We start from the raw sequence: 19138 nt of genomic DNA, 5'->3' as shown, positions 1-19138 counted from the left end.
GCGTTTCAGTGAGGAGCTTCTTTTTTAACTTTCAAGATATTATTCATGCACCAGAGCCTGTATAAAGCACTGACGGACAAAAAACTAAAAAATCATAATAGGTCTCCTTCAATAATGTTCTGTACCTGCTCTATATCCTGTGTAACATCTCTTTTTACACAACTGTTTATTTTTCTTGCTATGTCTTGTTCTTATTTGAAGCAGAGATCCAAGAACAAAGTGCTCTCACTCCTTTATTACCTCAACGACTGATACATTATAGTGGAAAAATTAAACTATTTACAATAAATCGTGACATTTTGTCAGCATGTGAAATAAAGTCAACATAATTCTCAGCTTGACGCTTCTTTAAAGCATTGCAGGCTACAGTTATTCAGGAGATACATACAGAAGGAGCAACGTGGCAAAGCAAGACTGTGTAACGTATGACATGAACTTAGAGGTCGGGGCGGTGCACCAAGGACTTCATCACATCAGTTTTTCCAGAGTTGATCGCTTGTGTTTTCTCATCCAGGTGGAGCCTGAACTTGGCTAACTCTCGTAATACAATTAGTTAGCTGAGGCTACTTGCTAGCTATTTGTTATGTTTGGACTACACAGTCCACTACTCATAAATGGGACTCCTCTTCAGCAAATAAAGTGGTTATTATCAGGATCAGACACATACATACTGTACATACAAGCATTAGGGTGCAGTCAGGTGAACATACAGTCATTTCCAAAATCCTGAAGCCGTATCTGATGACTCCTCTACGGTACGTGGAGTTACACTGACTAACACTCCCCCTCGGACTACCTGTGCAGCCTGTCCATCAGACACTGACTCCGATTTAAAACTAACACAACCTGGACCCAAGTTTCTTGCAGGCAAATTGTGGGACCTGATAACAAAGAGTGAAATGTAGTAAACACTGTTGAGTGTGCACGCCTTGGCAAGAAGTAAATACAACATTCTCTAATATGTGTTGTTCATGTTGCTCGATCTATTACTTGCTGGCAGAAGTTGACTGAGTAATAAACTACATTCTATTCAGTAGTGTTACTGTCTAAGAGCAGGCTGTTACTTGAGTTACATACAGTAGGTTGGCTGATGGATAGAGGCAGATTCAGTGGGTTATAGTGACACTGACACAAGTTATCTCGACACCGACACGATACATTGCTTTAACTTGATAAAAGGGAGGCCATTTCTTGCTGTGAGATACCAGCATGTTGGTGCGGATCACCAGATTTGGCTGATCAGTTTGGAAATGAGGAGGAAGGCACAGGGAGAGAGCAGACAGGACAGGCCTGCAGCTGGCTGCATCGACAGTACTACTGACAGTTTTGGTGAAGGAGAGGAAATGAAGGGCAGCGGCCAGCGCTAAACCATTGCTCTAGCAGCAGTGGGCCAGTGCTAAATGAACGTGTCGAGAGAAGGAAAACTAGTAAGACTACAGCTAACATGTCCCGAGCAAATCACAACAGCCAGAGTCATACATCTGAAGAATTCTGTCACTGACAGCCCGGATGACTCACTCGTTCCCACAACTATTTTTTGGTCATCATGCAACGCAAACACCGTATGTGGAACAGGCTGAACCATCATTTTCCAGTGAAGTAACTCTTCCATGATATGGCTTGGACCGCAGCCAGGGCAGAGGTGACGTTCTGCAGCGGTGACTGTGGTCGAGGAGCGCTGGGAGGCGTCCAGCAGCCGGATGAGTGGAGGTGTCTAGGTGAGGCTGGCGTTGGAGCTGCTGGTGCCGCTGTTCTTCCTCTGGCCGCTCTGCACAATACTGGGAACCTGCAGGCCCGTCACGACCGAGAAGCTGCCGTTCCACACCTGCAGGGGGCGCCACATCAAACAAGCAGATTTAAAACTACAATGCTTAGTGATAAGAGACACATTTAAAGGTTTTTCAAGAAATGTTTCTCACCATGAAAGCTGGTATGACTGGCTGCTGGAACTTGGTTTTGAAGGTGTGCATCAGCTGTTTAGTTTTGGCGTTGTAGAAAGACAGAACACCTGGGGGAACACAAGTCAAACAAATGTAAGGCTGCACCCAGCATTCTCACTCTTAATTGATCAGATTTTTTTGTTTGGTTTATTAAATGTGTAAAAAGTGCCCTAGAAGGTGAAATAATATTCCTTCATCTTTGACAGCTTGTTTGGCATTAATGTTTGATAACTGAAACAAGGGCTTTTTTTTAAGTGTTGTTACAAGAGCAAAACTCTGATGTGAAACTGCTCATGAATGCAGCCAGAGCCACGCAAATGATGTTATGCGATTGTTTGCAACCGAATCAGCAAATACTGTTAAATATTTCTGCAAACCCCCAAAGTCTCCATGCTGCCCTCTTATCATCTCATGAATATTTCTCTAGATTTACTGGTCTCAGCACTATAAAACTGCTAAAAAAAAAAAAAAAAAAAAAAGTACCATTTCACACACACTCACTCACACACTCATTAAAGAGATAATTGCCTATTAATATAAGAGATGATCTTCTCGATTCAAAGTTTGAACTTACTGTTCGCGAAATACTTTTACAATCAATTTTTATTTTGTCTCAACATTTGACTCTGTGTCTGTCGTACCTTCGTCATAGTTGACGTAGACACCTATTCTGTTTGGGATGGGACAGTCCAGCGTCCGAGCCTTGTTGTTGTGCTTGGCTGTGAGGCTCTGCTGCAGCCAGTTGTTCAGGTGGATGCACCAAGAGGCGCTGCTTTTCCCCAGCTGGTCGAATCGGCCGAGGCTCCGCAGGGCGACGCCCACGGCGAAGGCTTTGCTCTCCTTGTCAAACTTCACCTCCCAGTACTGCTGGCCAGCATCAATCATGGTGTCAGCTGTCATGAGACATAATCCCAGGGGATCAAAATCTGGAATTCCAGTATCAGTACAAGGTTCAGTGTGTTGTTTTTCCGGGTGAGATGTGTTTCAATATTTGTGTAGATTGAGAGCTGCGATTATGCAACAGTTGATTTGACTTCACTAGAACCAACCCTCAGAGCTGCTTAAGTTATTTTTGTTGGCAGTTTCAAAGGAAGAGTCGTCCATTAAAAATGAGGTTGGAATGAGTAGTATGAGGAACAGAAACAGCTGCCAAGGAAATGTCTGTAAACCAGCTTTGATGCAAAGAATGTCTGTGTTTAGAGCACAAGGTGGCCGACTCTGGATTAAATGTCAAGAGAAACAATTATTTCTCCTTACTTTTTCAGAAGTTTGACATTTGTCCTGGACAATCAGCTGTTTTTTTTACTAACTAGCAGCTAATGCCTCGTGCAGTCAGGCCAGCTAGGCTAATCAGCAAGCCTTCAAACTCAGTCTGAGTTCAATGTTTAAAGTAACATTTTTTCCTCTTATGACCGAGTTCCTGTCATTTTTCGGGCTTTTTGTACATGTTCTTACCCAGAACTGTGTAGGACTCCGCTGTGAATCTGTCTCTGCCGGGCCGGGCTGTCGGTGCTCTCTTAGGTGACATCAGGGCTGATCTGAATACAGACAGATGGTGGGCAAACATCCAAATTGTTGAGATTCAATAATCGAGGCTTAAAGACACTGCAAGTTTACATCCGTACAAACCTGGCTGGAGAGTGCATCGGGGAGTTGGTTCGATTCTTTTCCTTACGCATTTCCTGTATCTTTCCTCCGCTGCTGTCCCACTCCACACTCAAGTCCTCCACCTTCAGGTTCTGGTGGGACGAAGCAGCGTCCAGCTTGAAGGTGAAGGCTGCAAACAGGACATGAGGCAGACTTCTTATTATACAGAATCCAATATTCACATTCATATCAACAAAAACACAACAGACTTTTCCTGTCATGTCTATCTTCTGAAGCTATTTTGTTTCCGGTATTCTCACCGTGTGTTTCTAGTGTTACCGGCTCAGAGAACTCTCCTGCCACCGCCTTGTTACACGCTCTCACTCTGAACGTCATGTAGCGGGTGTCGAAGCGCAGACCTGAGAATAACAAAAAAAAAAAAAAACAAACAAAAACAAAACACAAGAATGATCCTTTATGAGTCACTGAGGTTCAGATAACAAACGTCTCCTCGCAGTCTTTCCTCCTACCTGTGAGTGTGTGTTCCATCTCTTTTATCCCCTCCAACACCATCCAGGGGTAGTCCTCTCTGATGCGCGGTGGGCCCTCGTGATTTGTGCGTCGATGCTCTAGTATGTAGTGGTCTATCTTGCTGTCGGGCTCCGGCAGCGTCCACGCTATGGTCACGGTGTTATCGCACACCTGGCACTCTGACAGCTGGATCTCAGGAGTGGCGGGAACTGGAGAGAAGAGACAGTTTGTCTGTTAGAGAGAAAAATCATCTTCCTCTGCACTTGTTAGAAAACATTTAAGTATTGTGCAGTATATTCAATAACAAGACACATTTTCAAGGATGTGAGCAGTCACATGGGGATAATTTTAAAGCTGCATCATGTGATGTTTTTTTATTTTTGCCTCTAGGGGGGCAGAATTACCCCAAAACAAGCTGCAGTCTAGCATAAACCTCTCGCTAAAGTGTTAGCAAACAATTGTATGTTCACACATCGACCATATATGGAGCAACAGTATTATTTATCTGTCATTTTTGTGTCCACCTGACAAATTTTCATTCTACATTTGGCTCTAGAGGTGCTAATTGTTCAACTTTATTCACCAGCCAGTCACTAACTAATCTCGGTTTTGCCGTTTGGTGGTAAACAGGTGTTGTGCCGTGGCTTTATCTGGGCTGTTTTGCTGCAAACTGCTGCTAGTGACAAGACGAGTCCCTCAGTAGAAACGTGGGCCGTAAAAACCACACCAAGAGGTTAAGAAGCCTCACACAGCTGCAGAGTCGGCAGATAATGGTTTCCTCGCTGTGAAACGACCCCTTTCACATTACATACAGTCATCTGTCTCATTGATACAGAGAACACCGGTAAGTGGAGCTGAGTGAAGCCAATGCAGCAGGCGGCCATTGTTTTTCTGTGGTTTGTCTTTCTGAAGTATGGTTCGAAACAAAGGCCTGGAAATTTTGCATAACCGAGAAAGAAGTTAACATCTGTGTGTGGTTACTACTGATGTGTCAACACAAGGCAACAATTTTTACTCTTAACTCTTTGCAATTATCATATATAATATGGTAGGGAACACAGAAGTTCGAAAAGAGAAGGAAAATAATTCATCAGGAAATCAGAAAAATCAGAAATCAGAAAATCAAGAGTTTCATTTAAATACAGGCGCTTTACATTTTTGCTAGAAGGGTGGATTTATCCCTCTTTTATTTGATTACTATATTTACTGTTAAGAAGTTAAACTGTAACAGTGCAAACACACCATTCTTATTGCGACAATCATGGCTATAATTTGTTCCTTGAAAATGTTCTTCCTTGTTAAAAAAATAAAATGAAAAAAGTGATATACTAGTTAGGAGGAAGAGTCATTTTTCACAATATTACAATTAACTTCTCCAAACGAGTTAATATGTCATGTATCTCTGCACTGGAACTATGAAAAATGGTGATTTAGGAAAACACTTTGAACAAATTGATGAATGCTTGAGCTGAAAGCAGTTTGAGATATTGTTACTGCAATCATGATTTTTCTTCCCCATGTTTTTGGAAAGATAAAGCAGTCTGCGATTTAAAAAAGTTTTTTGTATAAAAGTTTCTGAAACTACAGCTGTCTAATAAAGCTGCACAATAAGGTGAGGAAAAAAATTATATTGGGATAGTTTTCACTTTTACTGAAAAGACTATTACAATCATGATGATGTGACATTTGTTGGGGTCCCAAACAAACATGTTTTCTTACTTCTTGAGAACAAGATTTGTAGGCCAGGTTATCTCTGCAGTGCTACAGTACTTCATCATAATGCTGTTCTGTCACATTTTACCTTTATCAAACAACTGTAGCTTCTGTGATTCGTCCATTTCACAACTTAGATAATATTAATTCAGTATTCAATATTAATTTAGATAATAAATAATTAATTCTGCCGCCCCAGTGTAGCAGACCTCTGTAAAAAACTTACTATACATGCTATATCAGGTAACCCTCCCTGAGTGGGGTCATGTGACTGTGAAGTTCTTGTTCTGTTGTTCATGTTGTACTGTGACGTAAGACTGAAAAAGACTGAAATTCTCCTGTTGACAAAGGATAAGTAGTGCTCTTCACAGATCTCATGCACCGTGATGTGAAGCTCTTTGATAAATTGTTGTTCGTTTAAAAAAAGTAAAAAAAGGGGGGAGTTTCTGCGGAGGATCCTGTTTCCTCCGCGTTATAAATATTTTAAATGAAAAGTGATGCGGACCTGGGAGAAACTTGAGGCTCTGCAACATCCCCCTCTCCTGGCTGAAATCCACCATCAAGTGACTCATGTTGTCACTGGCTTTAGCCTTGAGGGAGAGGCGAAAGGCTGGAGCCATTGTCACGCTGCGGACAAAGAGTAGAGGCACGCACACAAAAACACAAAAGACACACAGGAGTGGAAACAAGCAATGGACCATTATTCAACTGGAACAGAGGCAAACAGATAAAGAAACAGGTGATTCTACCGCTGCTCACTAAGAGAAGGCCACTAACTAGACTTCTGCTACTACCACTGACTCATCACCCCGATCGACAATTAAAAAGCGGAGCTAGAGAGGGAGCAACCAGGGAGGGGCTGACACAGGATGGTACAGACCGGAGAGGACAGTGGGAAACACAGAGACAAAAGGCTCTCGAGAAGCAAAGTTTTCCAGAGTGCTTATTGTCTACGAAATGGGTGTTGGCTAGATAGTTTGAATGCATGCATGCTACATCATGAGATGGCTCAGTGGTTACTATGACAAAAGGGAAGCAATGGATGGCTGAGTACTATACCTATCCTTAATGTCTTTGGCCGCCTGGAGGAGAAGCAGAGAGGGAAAGGAAAAAAGAGATACGGAGCGAAGAGAAAAACTGAGTTGTAGCCCATCATGTCGTCATTTAACACAAAACGTGGCTGTTGGCTGTGTTAAAATCACTGGTAGTATGACACCACGAGAAGGACAGGTTAAAATCATATATATATGCACATGTGGACACTGAATTTCACCATCAGCCGTTAAAACATGAAGTTATAAAACACAAGGGCAGCAGCATGACATCAGCAGAAGAGTGGGGTCAGTTACCTGGTTGAAACCGTCCGTCTCAGAGGAGCACATCGTCTGATTGGCCACCTCCAGCAGCTCCTCCGAACTCTCCAGGGCTTTGGAGCAGGCGCTCAGCTGACTCTGAGAAAAGCGCAGAACCGACAGTCAAACAAGAGTCACGTCTGCCCACTTTAACACATTAGTCTTAAGTTATAATGAGGCTACTGTGTTCCCTGCAGGGAGCTGTGGAGACGGCTGCATCATTTGAGAGTCACGGTTTGGTCCTGAGGCAGCACAGTTTTTGATGCAATGCAATGAGAAGACCAAGAACTTCGATAAGTACACAATCTAAGGTATTTTGAATTTGGAGCATTATTTTGTGTTGCAACTGGAATTACTGTACAAGAGCAGTGACAGACCTTTAACTGTCTTTGTTTCAATGTGCAAACTCAGTCATTTTTAAAGGCTGCAATCTGTGAGGCTACCAGAAACTTCTAGCTTGACTTGATTTTGTTTAAGCTCATAGCAAAGTTGATGACATTTCAAGTTTTGTCTGCAGAACGAGGTTCTCAGTCAGAGCGTTGAGAACACTTTCAGTTTTTAGTCAGAGACTAAAAAGGTCAGATGCCTGGGATTTCTTAATGTTAACAACTTCAAAGCAAAAAAAAAACAAAAAACGCATCATTCACTTGGTGATCAAGATGTGGCAAGAAACTATGAGAACAGAGAGAATGTGAGAAAAAAAATCTACTTGTTCGCATTTGCTCTGACTTAAAATACCAACCACAGAATGTGTCTCTCTCACAAGCTTGACAATGCTAAGCAACAACATGTAAGTTTGTGGAGAAAGGCGGCTGTCAAACACTGAAGCCACAAACCCAAAGACGTACCTGCAGCTCGTACGTGCGGCTGGCTCTCTCCTGCTTGATGCGCGTCAGCATGCTTTCCTTCATCTCGTCCAGAATAGAGTGGAGGGAGGTGAACTCCGACTCCAGGTCCGCCTGGACTCTGTTGGAGTTCGCCTGGTGTCGCAACAGAAAAGTCAGTGAACACGGGAAGTATACTAACAGAGGAATTAAAAAAAAACGGATTACACTGAAGTTCATCCCCGTCTGTGTCTGTACCTCCAAGTTGTCGAGGCTCTGCTTCAGAGTGCAGACGAAGTTGGAAATCTCCTCATTCTTCAGCGCCAGCGTGTGGGTGATCTTACGCAGAGACTCCTGAAAAAAGACAAAAAACTAAATGTTGCATATTCCACAGTCAACACTAAATCGGATCCTTTTCAGTAAACACTACACAGCTGGTTATTCTGCAGGGCTGCGACTAACGAACCCGACCTGTGCTGGATTTCTGTGGCTGATTCTGACACGATAAAAGATCGTTAAAATAATTCTGATACATCGGACAATATAATACACGTAAACACACAGTTCTTTCTGCAATAATCCCTCAAATGAGGTCAGTAGACACTACATATAATGAAGATACATACAGTATGTAATGCAATGAAAACTACACTGGGAAGTTAATGATTATAAATTACCCCAAGCATATTTTTCTGTGTTTCTGTGCACATTTTAGACAATGTATACACCGATAAGACAATATCAGCCTATAATACTGGACAACGAATATATAAGTCAGGCTTCTGTAATCTGTAGATTTTCTTGATTAACTGATTTGATGTTTGGTCGTCCTCAAATGTCTTGATTTTGTGAAAAACCCAAATATCACTCAGTTTCCTCTTGTAGAGGAGGAAGGAAACCTGCAAATATTCACATTTAAGAGGCTGGAATCAGAGAATTTTTCATCTTTTCTGGCTCAAACCGACTGGTCATATTACCAGAATAGTTTGCAATTAATTTAGTATCTAACAATTGATCAATTAATCATTGCAGCTCTTGTATTCTCCACACAGAGGTCTGAATGACTGCAAGTCAAACACTCCTCCAGCTCTTTTCACTGCATCCTCTCTGGCTGCTCTTCAGTGTCTGTGTGAAAAGGACAACATGGAGCTTTGAACTCCTTTATTTTGAGAAAACATGATTAAACATTAGTTGTGCAGATTGGACCTGGCCCCAGTGCACATGGAGGGAGGGAAGGAGGGAAGGAGGGAGGGAGGGAGGACACTTCACGGGCGGAAGGATGCGCATTCATAATTTAATAATGCAGCTTCACAACCGCTGAACAGCCGACTTAAAAGGGACCGGACACACACTGGGTCGATTATTACACGGATCACAGCTTTGATACGTCACCACCCCGGTTATATTGTGTCTCAAGCTGGCCATCCCACAGTGAACGAGCCCCATTCATACTGAAGGACTAATGTTTGTTGGTGCGAGAGGAGCTGCAGCGCCGAGGCCACCCCCCACCCCAACACACACACAATGTCTCTGACCATAGAGCCGATACATCCACAACAAAGTCACCGACGGCTGGAGCGAGATGCAGCCCATGTTCAGCCGGACAAACGCCGAATAAGACATAAACCGCGTCCGTGAAACACGAGCCCGCACCGCATCCACAAACTCCCCCAGCTTCGCGGCTCGTCCCCCTCCTTCCCTTTGTACACTACGCCCAGAAACGGCTTCCCCCCATCAGAGACACCTGTTCCTCCGGCCCCGGCTCACCTTCTGGTCTCCCATGTCGCCGCTCCGATGCTCCGGCGCCACTCTAGCCGCAAACACCGCCCGTTTTAGTCCTCCGTCGCCCGGGTTTTTGGCTTATTAGCACGGCGGAGCTGGTACTGATGCTGCCGGAGTGCGACGCATCCTCGTACGGTCACCAACCACCAACGCCTTCGGGCCGTAGTGCGGACTGCGCATGCGGCAGAGGAGGATTCTGGGTACTGGTGTTTCTGTTGAGTGGGTGAGTAATGCTGCCTTCAGGGACAGTAAGGGGAACTTTAAAGGCGAATTCAATTATGTGTTTCCAATTTTCATGATATTATTCAGAACAAAAATGTTAATATTTAAATGTTGATGCTGTAAAATAAAAGCACGAAATATCAGTGTAGAGTTTTTCTCTTTCATTCAACAAAATTATATAAAACAAATATGGTGTTTGGCTGGAGGGTGAAGAGGGTGGCTGTAGTAAGACCAGTCCAGTCTGAGGTACCTTATCATTCAGAGTAGATGCTGTAACACCACCAACACATTATATTAAGAGGATTATTGCATGACAAGAAGATTAAAAGACTATGTGTGTGAGTCACAATGGATTAAACAAGAGGACGAGTTATAGCAAAGGCAGATATTAAAAAAGGAACATATTATACCAACATGTGTATAGAAACATATTTTGAATGTGTATTTTCAAACCTCAAATTGACATTATGTTACCAGTAAAAATGACAGAATATATCGACAAACTAATTGCAACAGGGAGTAAAATGATTGCCTCTAATCATAACTAAGACTGATGTTGACTCATGTGGCTGGATTTATCTGTGTGGGGGGCCTCAGGGCACCAAAGCACATTATAGACATTATGTTTTACACAGGGACACAGAAACCAACCAGCACATCTACACTATGATACTAGTTTACCCCAGGTTTCCCCATCAGGTATTTTAAAGAAATACATTTAAGGATAATGTGCACATATTTGCATGGCATCTTTACATAACAACAACAACAACAATAATATCAATAATAATAATCATGCAAAACCCAGTTGATATGGTACTATAGTGGTACAAATCCCCAACAAATTTACAAGTGAAACAATTACCAAAAAGCCACTGATATACAGCTTTGACAATGTTCTTGATGGGGAAAAAGAAAGGAAAACGGAAATGATAATAATTTCTAGCATCATGTAGCATCACGTTTCACTAATGCATCATCTTGTCTTATTGAACGATTTGGTAAATAAGGGTCCTGGGCAGAATTCATTCATTTCCTGTCATCTCCTGAAGCAACATCTGCATCAAAGTGATTGTGAAAGTCAAGATTAGAGTCTAGATAACAAAACAAAACAACACAACACAATCAAGCATAAAACCCAGTACATAAGTCACCCTTTAATCTCGATCAAACAACAAAATATAAACAATCACGTTGCAGTTGCACAGCACTGCTACAAAACAATTACAGAAGAAACACAAGGTATGCTAGAATAAAAATATACAGTATGTATTTTCTTTATTGATCAATCCGACAATAGAACAACACTATAGATGTTAACATTTGTATATCTACATTTTTATCTTGTAAACTTTGTAATAAACTTTGTTCATATTATTCATATAATTTTATCTATCTATCTATCAATATATCTATATATCAAATAAACCTTGACTGACTAGCCAATGAGGGAAGCAACATGTTGGATTATTTAGTTCTGTTCACATGAAATAAAAAAAAAATCTGTTTGATCTAGAAAAGCAGTGTTTGTTTCCAACCACAAATCATTCAAAGGTGCAACAAGTTGCACAAATAAGATCAGGACAGAAAAGCAAATTCATAATGCGATAAGATCCCCCTCAGTCGGCCTGCCTTATTTAAAAAAATAAAAAAATAAAAAAATGAAGAACATTTTCAATTGTTCTGAAAACGTATGAGTCCCCCCACTTACACCTTTGCACATGACCTAATAAACAAATGATTTGCAATTATGTCTTCACGCTGCGTTGCTCACAGGACCTACTTTCAGTCTTTCTGTGACAATGAAGTTCTAAAGTTTGAGGTTTTCCGATGCTATACTCCCCCTTGAGATGTTTCTTCTTGAGGCCCTTTTTCTTCACTGCTCACTCACATGAACAGATAACAAAGACATGAATTTTCCATGCTGCATAATTTGACTTAAAGTGAATCAAAGAAGTTTTTACTTGATATCACGGTCAATCAGTGCCACAGGTTTCAGCCTGGGAAAGGTCACGGCCTCAGAGGTTGTAGTGTTTTGTCAGTATCTCTGTATTTCAGCGTTCATCATCTCTCACCTCTGTTGTCTGTTCTGCAAATATCTTCTAAATTGCAGATATCAAATCAGAAAGTTCATCTAGCCCATCATACTTAGTTGTGTCTTCTCACAGGAAGCCAAGAGCTCCTTTCCTAGTAAGACGCTGTGGGGACAAGGTAAAATGCGTTTAGCACCCTTGCACCAAAACCCACAAAGGTTTCACAAACCCCTCATATCGTCATGTTGTGCCCTGTCTTTACTTGACGGCATTCAGCAAGTCAGCACACACGCCTTTATCTCACTGGGGGAGTCGCTGTCTGCCACCATCTGCAGCAGTGCGCCTCAGCAGGATGTACATTTATAGAATCGGATAGCAGCAGCATGTGGCTCTGATGTCTTTGAGTTAAAAGTTATCAAGTATCAAAAGCGCAATAAGGTTTTTGGACAGGAATCTGTCTTCAGTCAGAAAAGCCTACACCATTTTCCATCTTTATTTGTCGTTTATGCAACTTCCACAACTCAGCGCTTTAGCAGCTTATTCTCACACACACAAAAAAACTCCTCCTCCCACCCACGTGCAGGTTTTGGTATCTAGCTCTGTCATAGCGACAGAGACATGTAGACAGAGAGTGAGGCAGAGACAGGATGAGTCTGAGAGGAAGACCACCTCGCGCATGATACAATGGAAATGTGGCTGAAACGGTCGGCTCCGGTGTTCCTCGCAGGTAAGAGCACTGACTTCAGTAGATCAAAACAGACAATTCACTGCAAGAACGGAAAACAGTAAAGATAAAATAGAAGTGTTTAATAAAATAATGAGTGAACAGGATGAACTTTCTCCTGCAGAGCTTTTGTAGTTTTTTAAAAAAATTATAGCTAACAGATGCTGCAAAATGTCTATAACATCTCACTGATTTTTGATATAAAAAAAAAATCTGTATTGATTTTTACTACAACTCCACCTTCATCCCTGCATGTCTGTTCTTCTATCTATCTGTCTATAGTTGCAGTAGCAGCCGTGGTGATATCAGGTCAAGAGCCTGTGATTCTGGATTCAGTTCGAACAGAAGTGACACATCCTCTTGGTTCCCCACTGATTTTTAAGTGCAATTTGGATACGACAAGAAATCAAAGAGTGTGGGTGGACTGGTATTTTAACCCCTCTGGAGATTTATTCAATGAGTCAACCCTTTTAGATCCAAAGAACAGATCTACAAAGACCTCCACAGCAATGCCTGACAAAAGGAAGGTTGATGACAAAGACGATGAACAAATTTTGTATAATCACACCTTGGGTGCTAAATATAATGACAGCGGATGGTACTTTTGCAAAGTACGAAAAGATATTCCCATCTTGAAAGATTATGTCAGCAATGGAACAAAAGTTGTTATCAGTAAGTATTACATGTTACAAATAAATCTGCTAACATTGAACTATAAGTCCCCCTATTTAATGTTTATTAGCAGCATATTGATGTTACATTATAATGTAGTTGTTACGTGTTTATTAATGTACAGTATTTGTCAAAATTTGAGCTTCTGAAACATATTTAATATTATTACAGCTGTGTTACATTTACTAATCCATTCATACACCAGCTTCCATTTACGGATGCACACAGGAGGAGTTATAGTAGCTGACAAAGACAATTAATAAACATTTATGTCCAGTATTGTATGAAGTTCCCACAAGTCATATTTCGGTAAATGTAAGGGTTTTGCAATTCAGGGAAATTCACTCATACAAATAACACTTTTGTAGAAAGTATCTGATATTAACTCTACAAAAGTTTAAAAAGTCATTTTCCAGCAAAAAAAGAAAAATAACAAGTAAAAGTAAATTATTTATATATTTACATGTATGCATACTGAATCAGTACAGGGCAAGAGAGCGTGGCCAATTATCAGATCCGATATCCTGCAATTTTCTGATTACTGGAACTATCTAATTGTCAATTGTCATCTAAATGAATTTGCAATAATTTGGCTTTAATGCAGCATGTAATCTGAACAGTGACAAGCAACTTTATTTTTATAGTGTAGTACAAGTGTAGTGTGTAGTACAATAAAAGAAAACAAAGTAAGTAATATTTGCCTCCAACGTGTTATGAGGTGGAAGTATAATGTAACACAAAATGAAAAACACTCAAGTAAAGTACCTCAAAATTGCACCTAAGCAATGTACTTGAGTAAGTGTACTTAGTTACATTCCATCACTGCGTATATTTACTGACAGCAACATTATTTTAACTTATAAGTCATTTATTACCTAACATTCTTTATGCTGCTCATAAATGCTAAATAGATTGTGACATGAAGGGACTCTGACTTACTAACACTTTAGATGAACGCTTCTTAAAATATCATTTTGTTTCCTTTATGACAGCGAAGAGTGAGGAACATTCAACGCACCCGTCACTAACTGTAAAAGGTGTGTGTGCTTGTATACGTGTGTATTTTCTAGTTTTTCTGTACTTGTGGGGTCCCTGCACTGGAAGCCCACTGTAGGGTCGGGGGACCAACATGCTGGACCCCATAATGTAATCACTAAGCTTGAGACTTATAAGTGTGGGACAATGTTGTATCCCCACAAGTGATAAAAACAATGGTGTGTGGGCGTGTGTGTGTGTGTGTGTGTGTGTGAACCTAGCTTTTAACAACAGTGCACCATATATTTTTAGTGCCCAGCAACGTCCGAGCTGTCATTCAGCTGGCAGTAAGCTTTCATTTTCCACTCAAAACCGACAAGTGTTGGTGTCATTGTTCCACTTACAGAGGTGATGAGACTCCAGGCGTGAGAGTTCAGAACCAAAGTCCTTTCTGTGAGGTGGGAACATTTGCCACACAGATTTTGTTTGGGGAGGCACACATGATCGAACATCACTGTTAGTGTTATTCTTCTACCAACCTTAACGGAGACAGTTTGTATAAACAGGGCCAGACCTCCAGCAGCACTTGTCGTGTATAGAACAACTTTATTAGAGGTTTTGATCATATGAACGGGGAATTGAATGGAATTGAATTCAAGTGTGATAGAGACTTGTTTGACGAAAGGGCATACATTGGCCTTCTTATTAATTGACATAATCATCTATAAAGATAAAGTCTTTTCTCTTACAGCGACTGAGTCTCCCATAGCAAACTTCCAGCTGTGGTACTGGATCGTGTTGGGGGTGTCTGCTTTCGTCCTGATCGTCCTGCCGGTCATGTGCATCTTGCTGAGAAGAAGATGGCGCAGAAGCAGAGGTACATGTTTTCCCTTTCAGTTTTGAGCAGTTTTGATAATCATCTAAAATGAGACCACGTTGAACAACATCTGTAGATTGTAGATAAGCTCTGCAGGCAGGAGATCTGGAATGCAAGATTTTATGATAAGAAAGAAAGAACCAGGGTAAAATGCTCTCACAGAGAACTTCACGAGAAGTCAGTCAGTTGTAAAATGCCGTCAGGGAATCTTGTGGGTTAGTTTTTGCAGCAGAATTTAACACAAGAAATGAGGTGTTGAATCTGACCAAATTTTATGGGTGTGATCTGTCCTAACAGATCTCAGAGCCAGGATCCATTTTTTTCTTTTACAAAAGGTAATGGTTGTAATTTGAGTGGTGAGTGGGAGAATTACTTGGGCCCACACTGCTTTTGAATCCTGCTCATTTGATAACTAGACTATAGTCTCTTTAATTTTTAAGAGATGGATAATGATAAACCTGACTTTTTATGTATGGCAGAGTGGTAGAGCAAAAGAAAAAGAGGAAGCACTCTACAGGTAGTTCTATCTGCCCAACTCATGGCCGGTGGATGCAAACTGAGCAAGCAAGTGGTTTGTGTGGCTTAACAGCAGAGTGTGAGACAGTCTGTTGAGTCAAAATAGGACAGACAAGAATGTCTTATCCTCTGTGGTTTATGAAAAAATGTAGAAGGATCATCTAGAACGACAAAGCAGGAACACAGTGACATTTGGTCACAGTTGACTGACCAATTCTAAAAAAATATCAGAACTTTGCAGAAGTAACATCTACAAAACTGAAAAATCCACCCACACTTCACCACCCACTACTTTTACTTCTCTGCCAGTCATAAAGAAAATTTTACTTGAGAACTAGTGAGCAGTTGCGGTAAGAAACTTCACACATAGTTCACGTAAATATAGATTTTTAGAGTTCTTCTTCCTGAAAGGAAGATATTTGTTTTTCTTTGAGGATGCAATCAACAACAATCGATTTCAATGTTTTTGCTTTTCTACAGTCCTCAAATGAAAATCGTTATCGTCAACATTTTGCGTGAAATCCTCATATCATTTACAGATTTTGTCAGAAACTTGTTGTCTGAGAGAATCATTTAATCAAACAAAACCTTTTCTCAAGTGAAAAGATTTGCCACTTTTCTCTGATTTTATGTTTTCAAGTGAACATCTTTGGGTACTGGACTGTTGGTCGGAACAAAAAGAGACGTCATCTTTGGACAGTGAGGGACATTTTCCAGTATATTCTGATATTTTACACATTAAAAGGTTTAACCAACTGATTTTGTTACAACAGTATATTCATTCATTGTAGCTTTCATATGAAATTCAAATGTACACTTTTATTCAATTGAACCAGTGGGTTGATTAATATGATGTTAAAACATGAAAAACATATTGTGTTAAGATATATATTAAGAGATATATTTTGAAAAAATATCGAATTATCGATCTTATTATAATGTACAAAACTTTATGATATGATGATAAATTATAATGTTATTACAAGATTAATAGTATATTGCTATGAGTTAACACACTATAACATGATTCATGTCATAGTAAGATTTCTTTTTATAACAATGCATCTTATTACACTATATTATGAAGTGTTAAATGTTATAGAAAAATGTCATAAATTGTTTTAACATTTTGCTTTTTTTCATTATAAAGTAATAAGTTTGTATTCTGTCATAATGTGAAAACATCAAACTTCTGATGTTATAAGTGACACTGGCATGTTTTGTCTGACGTGGCAGCAACACGTTTTAACCCCTTTAACTGAGTCGTTACCTATTTTGGTTCAACAACTCACAGAAGGCCAACGGGCTTCTCATGCAGAGGCAGAAACGTGGTGGTCAGTGTGTCAATGTGGTGGTTTGATCACGGCGGTGGAGCAGAGTAGAAAGTAGGACAGAGGCTACAAGCTGTGTACATACTGAGAATGTCTGAGTCACCCAGAACATTGTTTGTACGTTTTCAGCAAGAGGATCAGATTTCTTTGGTCTTTTATTTGTGCTTGTTTGATGTTGACTTCTCAGCTGGCTATATAAGATGTAAAGATACTATCTTGGTTGCTGTATGTCTGAGTGAGAACTGCTCTGTGTATAACCACCAGTTCCTTTGCCATTTGACTAAGCTGACAAGGAGAACTTTCATTTCGTTGCCACCGGTGCACTTGCTGATTAATTAAGTTACTTTTGGAGCATGAGTCAAACATTTTGAGTGGCATTTCTGTGCAGGACAGGTGAGGTGTTGGTGCAGCAGAGTGTAAACTGATGGTGTTTGCACCTCATGACTGTGTGAACAGTGACAGAAAAAGATGCTAAAGAAGCTGCAGCGTAGCGAACGTGGTTACTCTGAACCACAGTCTGAAGGGTTTCTTTAAATATGGAAGAGTTCAAAGGTATTACAAGACGAGCCATCACTTCACCTTGTTTGGTAGATACACCGTGTGGAGCACAATAAGAGCCCTTTATGTGCCGACCTTTATATTTCCTGTTAGAATTTATAGATAAGATAAATGAAATTAAAAAAGAGGAAGTTACTAATTAGTATAATTACAGCATGTTTATTTTAGTTAATAAGGCCATTCTTAATCTGAGATATAATATGAGATTATTTTATCGCTGGGTTTTGTGGAAAAGTAAATTGTTTTCTTTTAAGTCAATAATAATTTATTACAAAATATCATAGAAGTTCAAGTTACTTTATTTGTACCCAGAGGTAGATTTTGTTTGCGGTAGTAGAGTCCTCATACACACATGTGGGAAAACAGAGAGACACAATCACACATCATCCAACTACCAATATATTTCTATTTTATTTGCAACAAATTTTCAATGCTGATACAATGTTTTATTTATTTCCATCAGTCTTTAATCTCGATTCAGTTCCTGTGAGAAAACAAAACCAAAACAAACAACAACACATTTTACACTCTGTTCTGATGAACGTAATGGTTGGTTTTCAGCCGGTCAAGTGAAATACATCCAGAATATTAAATCCTATTCTTATTTTTGAATTCAGCAGAGGATCCTATCTATGCCAACACTCGTCCTGTGCTCAGCAAGCAGCCCTCACCTCGGCCGAGGATTCCGGCGGACACCCTGAAGACGGCTTCTTCATCTCAAAACCTCCGGGACCCGAGTCCCAAGAGGTACGACGACAGCACGCGGAGACACAGGCGGTGAAGAAGACGTGGACCCCACATATCTCTTACTCAGCCCCTCCACATATGTAATCACAGATTGTACTCACTGCAGTGAAAGTTGAATGAGATGTCTGTTATATTATCATGTTTGTTTTGTTTCGTTTTTTTCATTTAATCAGATGTTATTACTCTTCTCTTAAAGGTGCACTATGTAGTTTGGGGGATGAAATATTAATCAGAAGAGAAAGATTTTCATTGACTTATTATAAATATATATAAAAATAAAACAAAAACTCTCTTTGTTTTCATGAATGAATAAACTGAATAAACAAACTAGCCTTAAAGTACAAAACAGTTTAATACTGTTTTACATTGTTTATATGTGGCGGACCCTGCCACCTCTCTAGCCTCCAACAAAGTTCTGGGGACCTTATTTGCCTCCGAGAACAACTTGTTTATTCAGTTATGGAAAACAATAACAGAGTTTGTATTATGACCTCATCAATACTGTAAAGTTTTAATTTCTTCTCTAAAACTACATAGTGGCCCTTTAAACTGGAAATGTACAGTATCTCTTGAGTACTTCTTGTAAAGTACCGATAATCAGCCACTAGATGGCAGATGGTGGACACTTTTAAAGGATAAAGTCAAAGACAGCTTTGTTTTTCTTTTTTTCTTCTCTGTGAATGTGTTTCAACACCTGATAATATTTCAATATGTTGCCAACAGGAGCTTCTGTGTGGTAAACAAAAAAAAAATG

General features: G+C 40.3%; 2 protein-coding genes across 5 annotated transcripts; one reads left to right on the top strand and one right to left on the bottom strand.

The window, feature by feature from the left end:
* Positions 1 to 220: 220 nt before the first annotated feature.
* fsd1 (fibronectin type III and SPRY domain containing 1) lies at positions 221 to 9927 on the bottom strand. Its single transcript, XM_037114222.1, has 13 exons — positions 9715 to 9927; positions 8206 to 8301; positions 7972 to 8103; positions 7121 to 7222; positions 6831 to 6853; positions 6277 to 6398; positions 4058 to 4267; positions 3848 to 3946; positions 3570 to 3717; positions 3396 to 3478; positions 2582 to 2833; positions 1920 to 2008; positions 221 to 1825 (listed from the first exon to the last, which is right to left on the bottom strand). The coding sequence occupies exons 1-13, from the start codon at positions 9727 to 9729 to the stop codon at positions 1715 to 1717; spliced, it is 1482 nt and encodes a 493-aa protein (XP_036970117.1). The 5' UTR covers positions 9730 to 9927; the 3' UTR covers positions 221 to 1714.
* A 2312-nt stretch (positions 9928 to 12239) lies between these two features.
* Positions 12240 to 18643, top strand: LOC119028070. Of its 4 annotated transcripts, none has more exons than XM_037113563.1 (5): positions 12240 to 12711; positions 12991 to 13380; positions 14373 to 14417; positions 15107 to 15232; positions 18258 to 18643. In XM_037113563.1, the coding sequence occupies exons 1-5, from the start codon at positions 12669 to 12671 to the stop codon at positions 18416 to 18418; spliced, it is 765 nt and encodes a 254-aa protein (XP_036969458.1). In that variant the 5' UTR covers positions 12240 to 12668; the 3' UTR covers positions 18419 to 18643. The 4 variants fall into 4 exon arrangements, with proteins under 4 accessions (XP_036969458.1, XP_036969460.1, XP_036969457.1 ...); XM_037113562.1 differs by having other exon boundaries at positions 12251 to 12711; positions 18255 to 18643; XM_037113565.1 differs by lacking the exon at positions 14373 to 14417 and having other exon boundaries at positions 12241 to 12711.
* The last annotated feature ends 495 nt before the right edge of the window (positions 18644 to 19138 follow it).

The sequence above is a fragment of the Acanthopagrus latus genome, chromosome 11 (genome assembly GCF_904848185.1).
Source record: "Acanthopagrus latus isolate v.2019 chromosome 11, fAcaLat1.1, whole genome shotgun sequence".
Lineage (NCBI taxonomy): Eukaryota > Metazoa > Chordata > Actinopteri > Spariformes > Sparidae > Acanthopagrus > Acanthopagrus latus.
The sequence above is the reverse complement of the archived record's forward strand: the minus strand, read 5'-3'. Positions and strand labels throughout refer to the sequence as shown.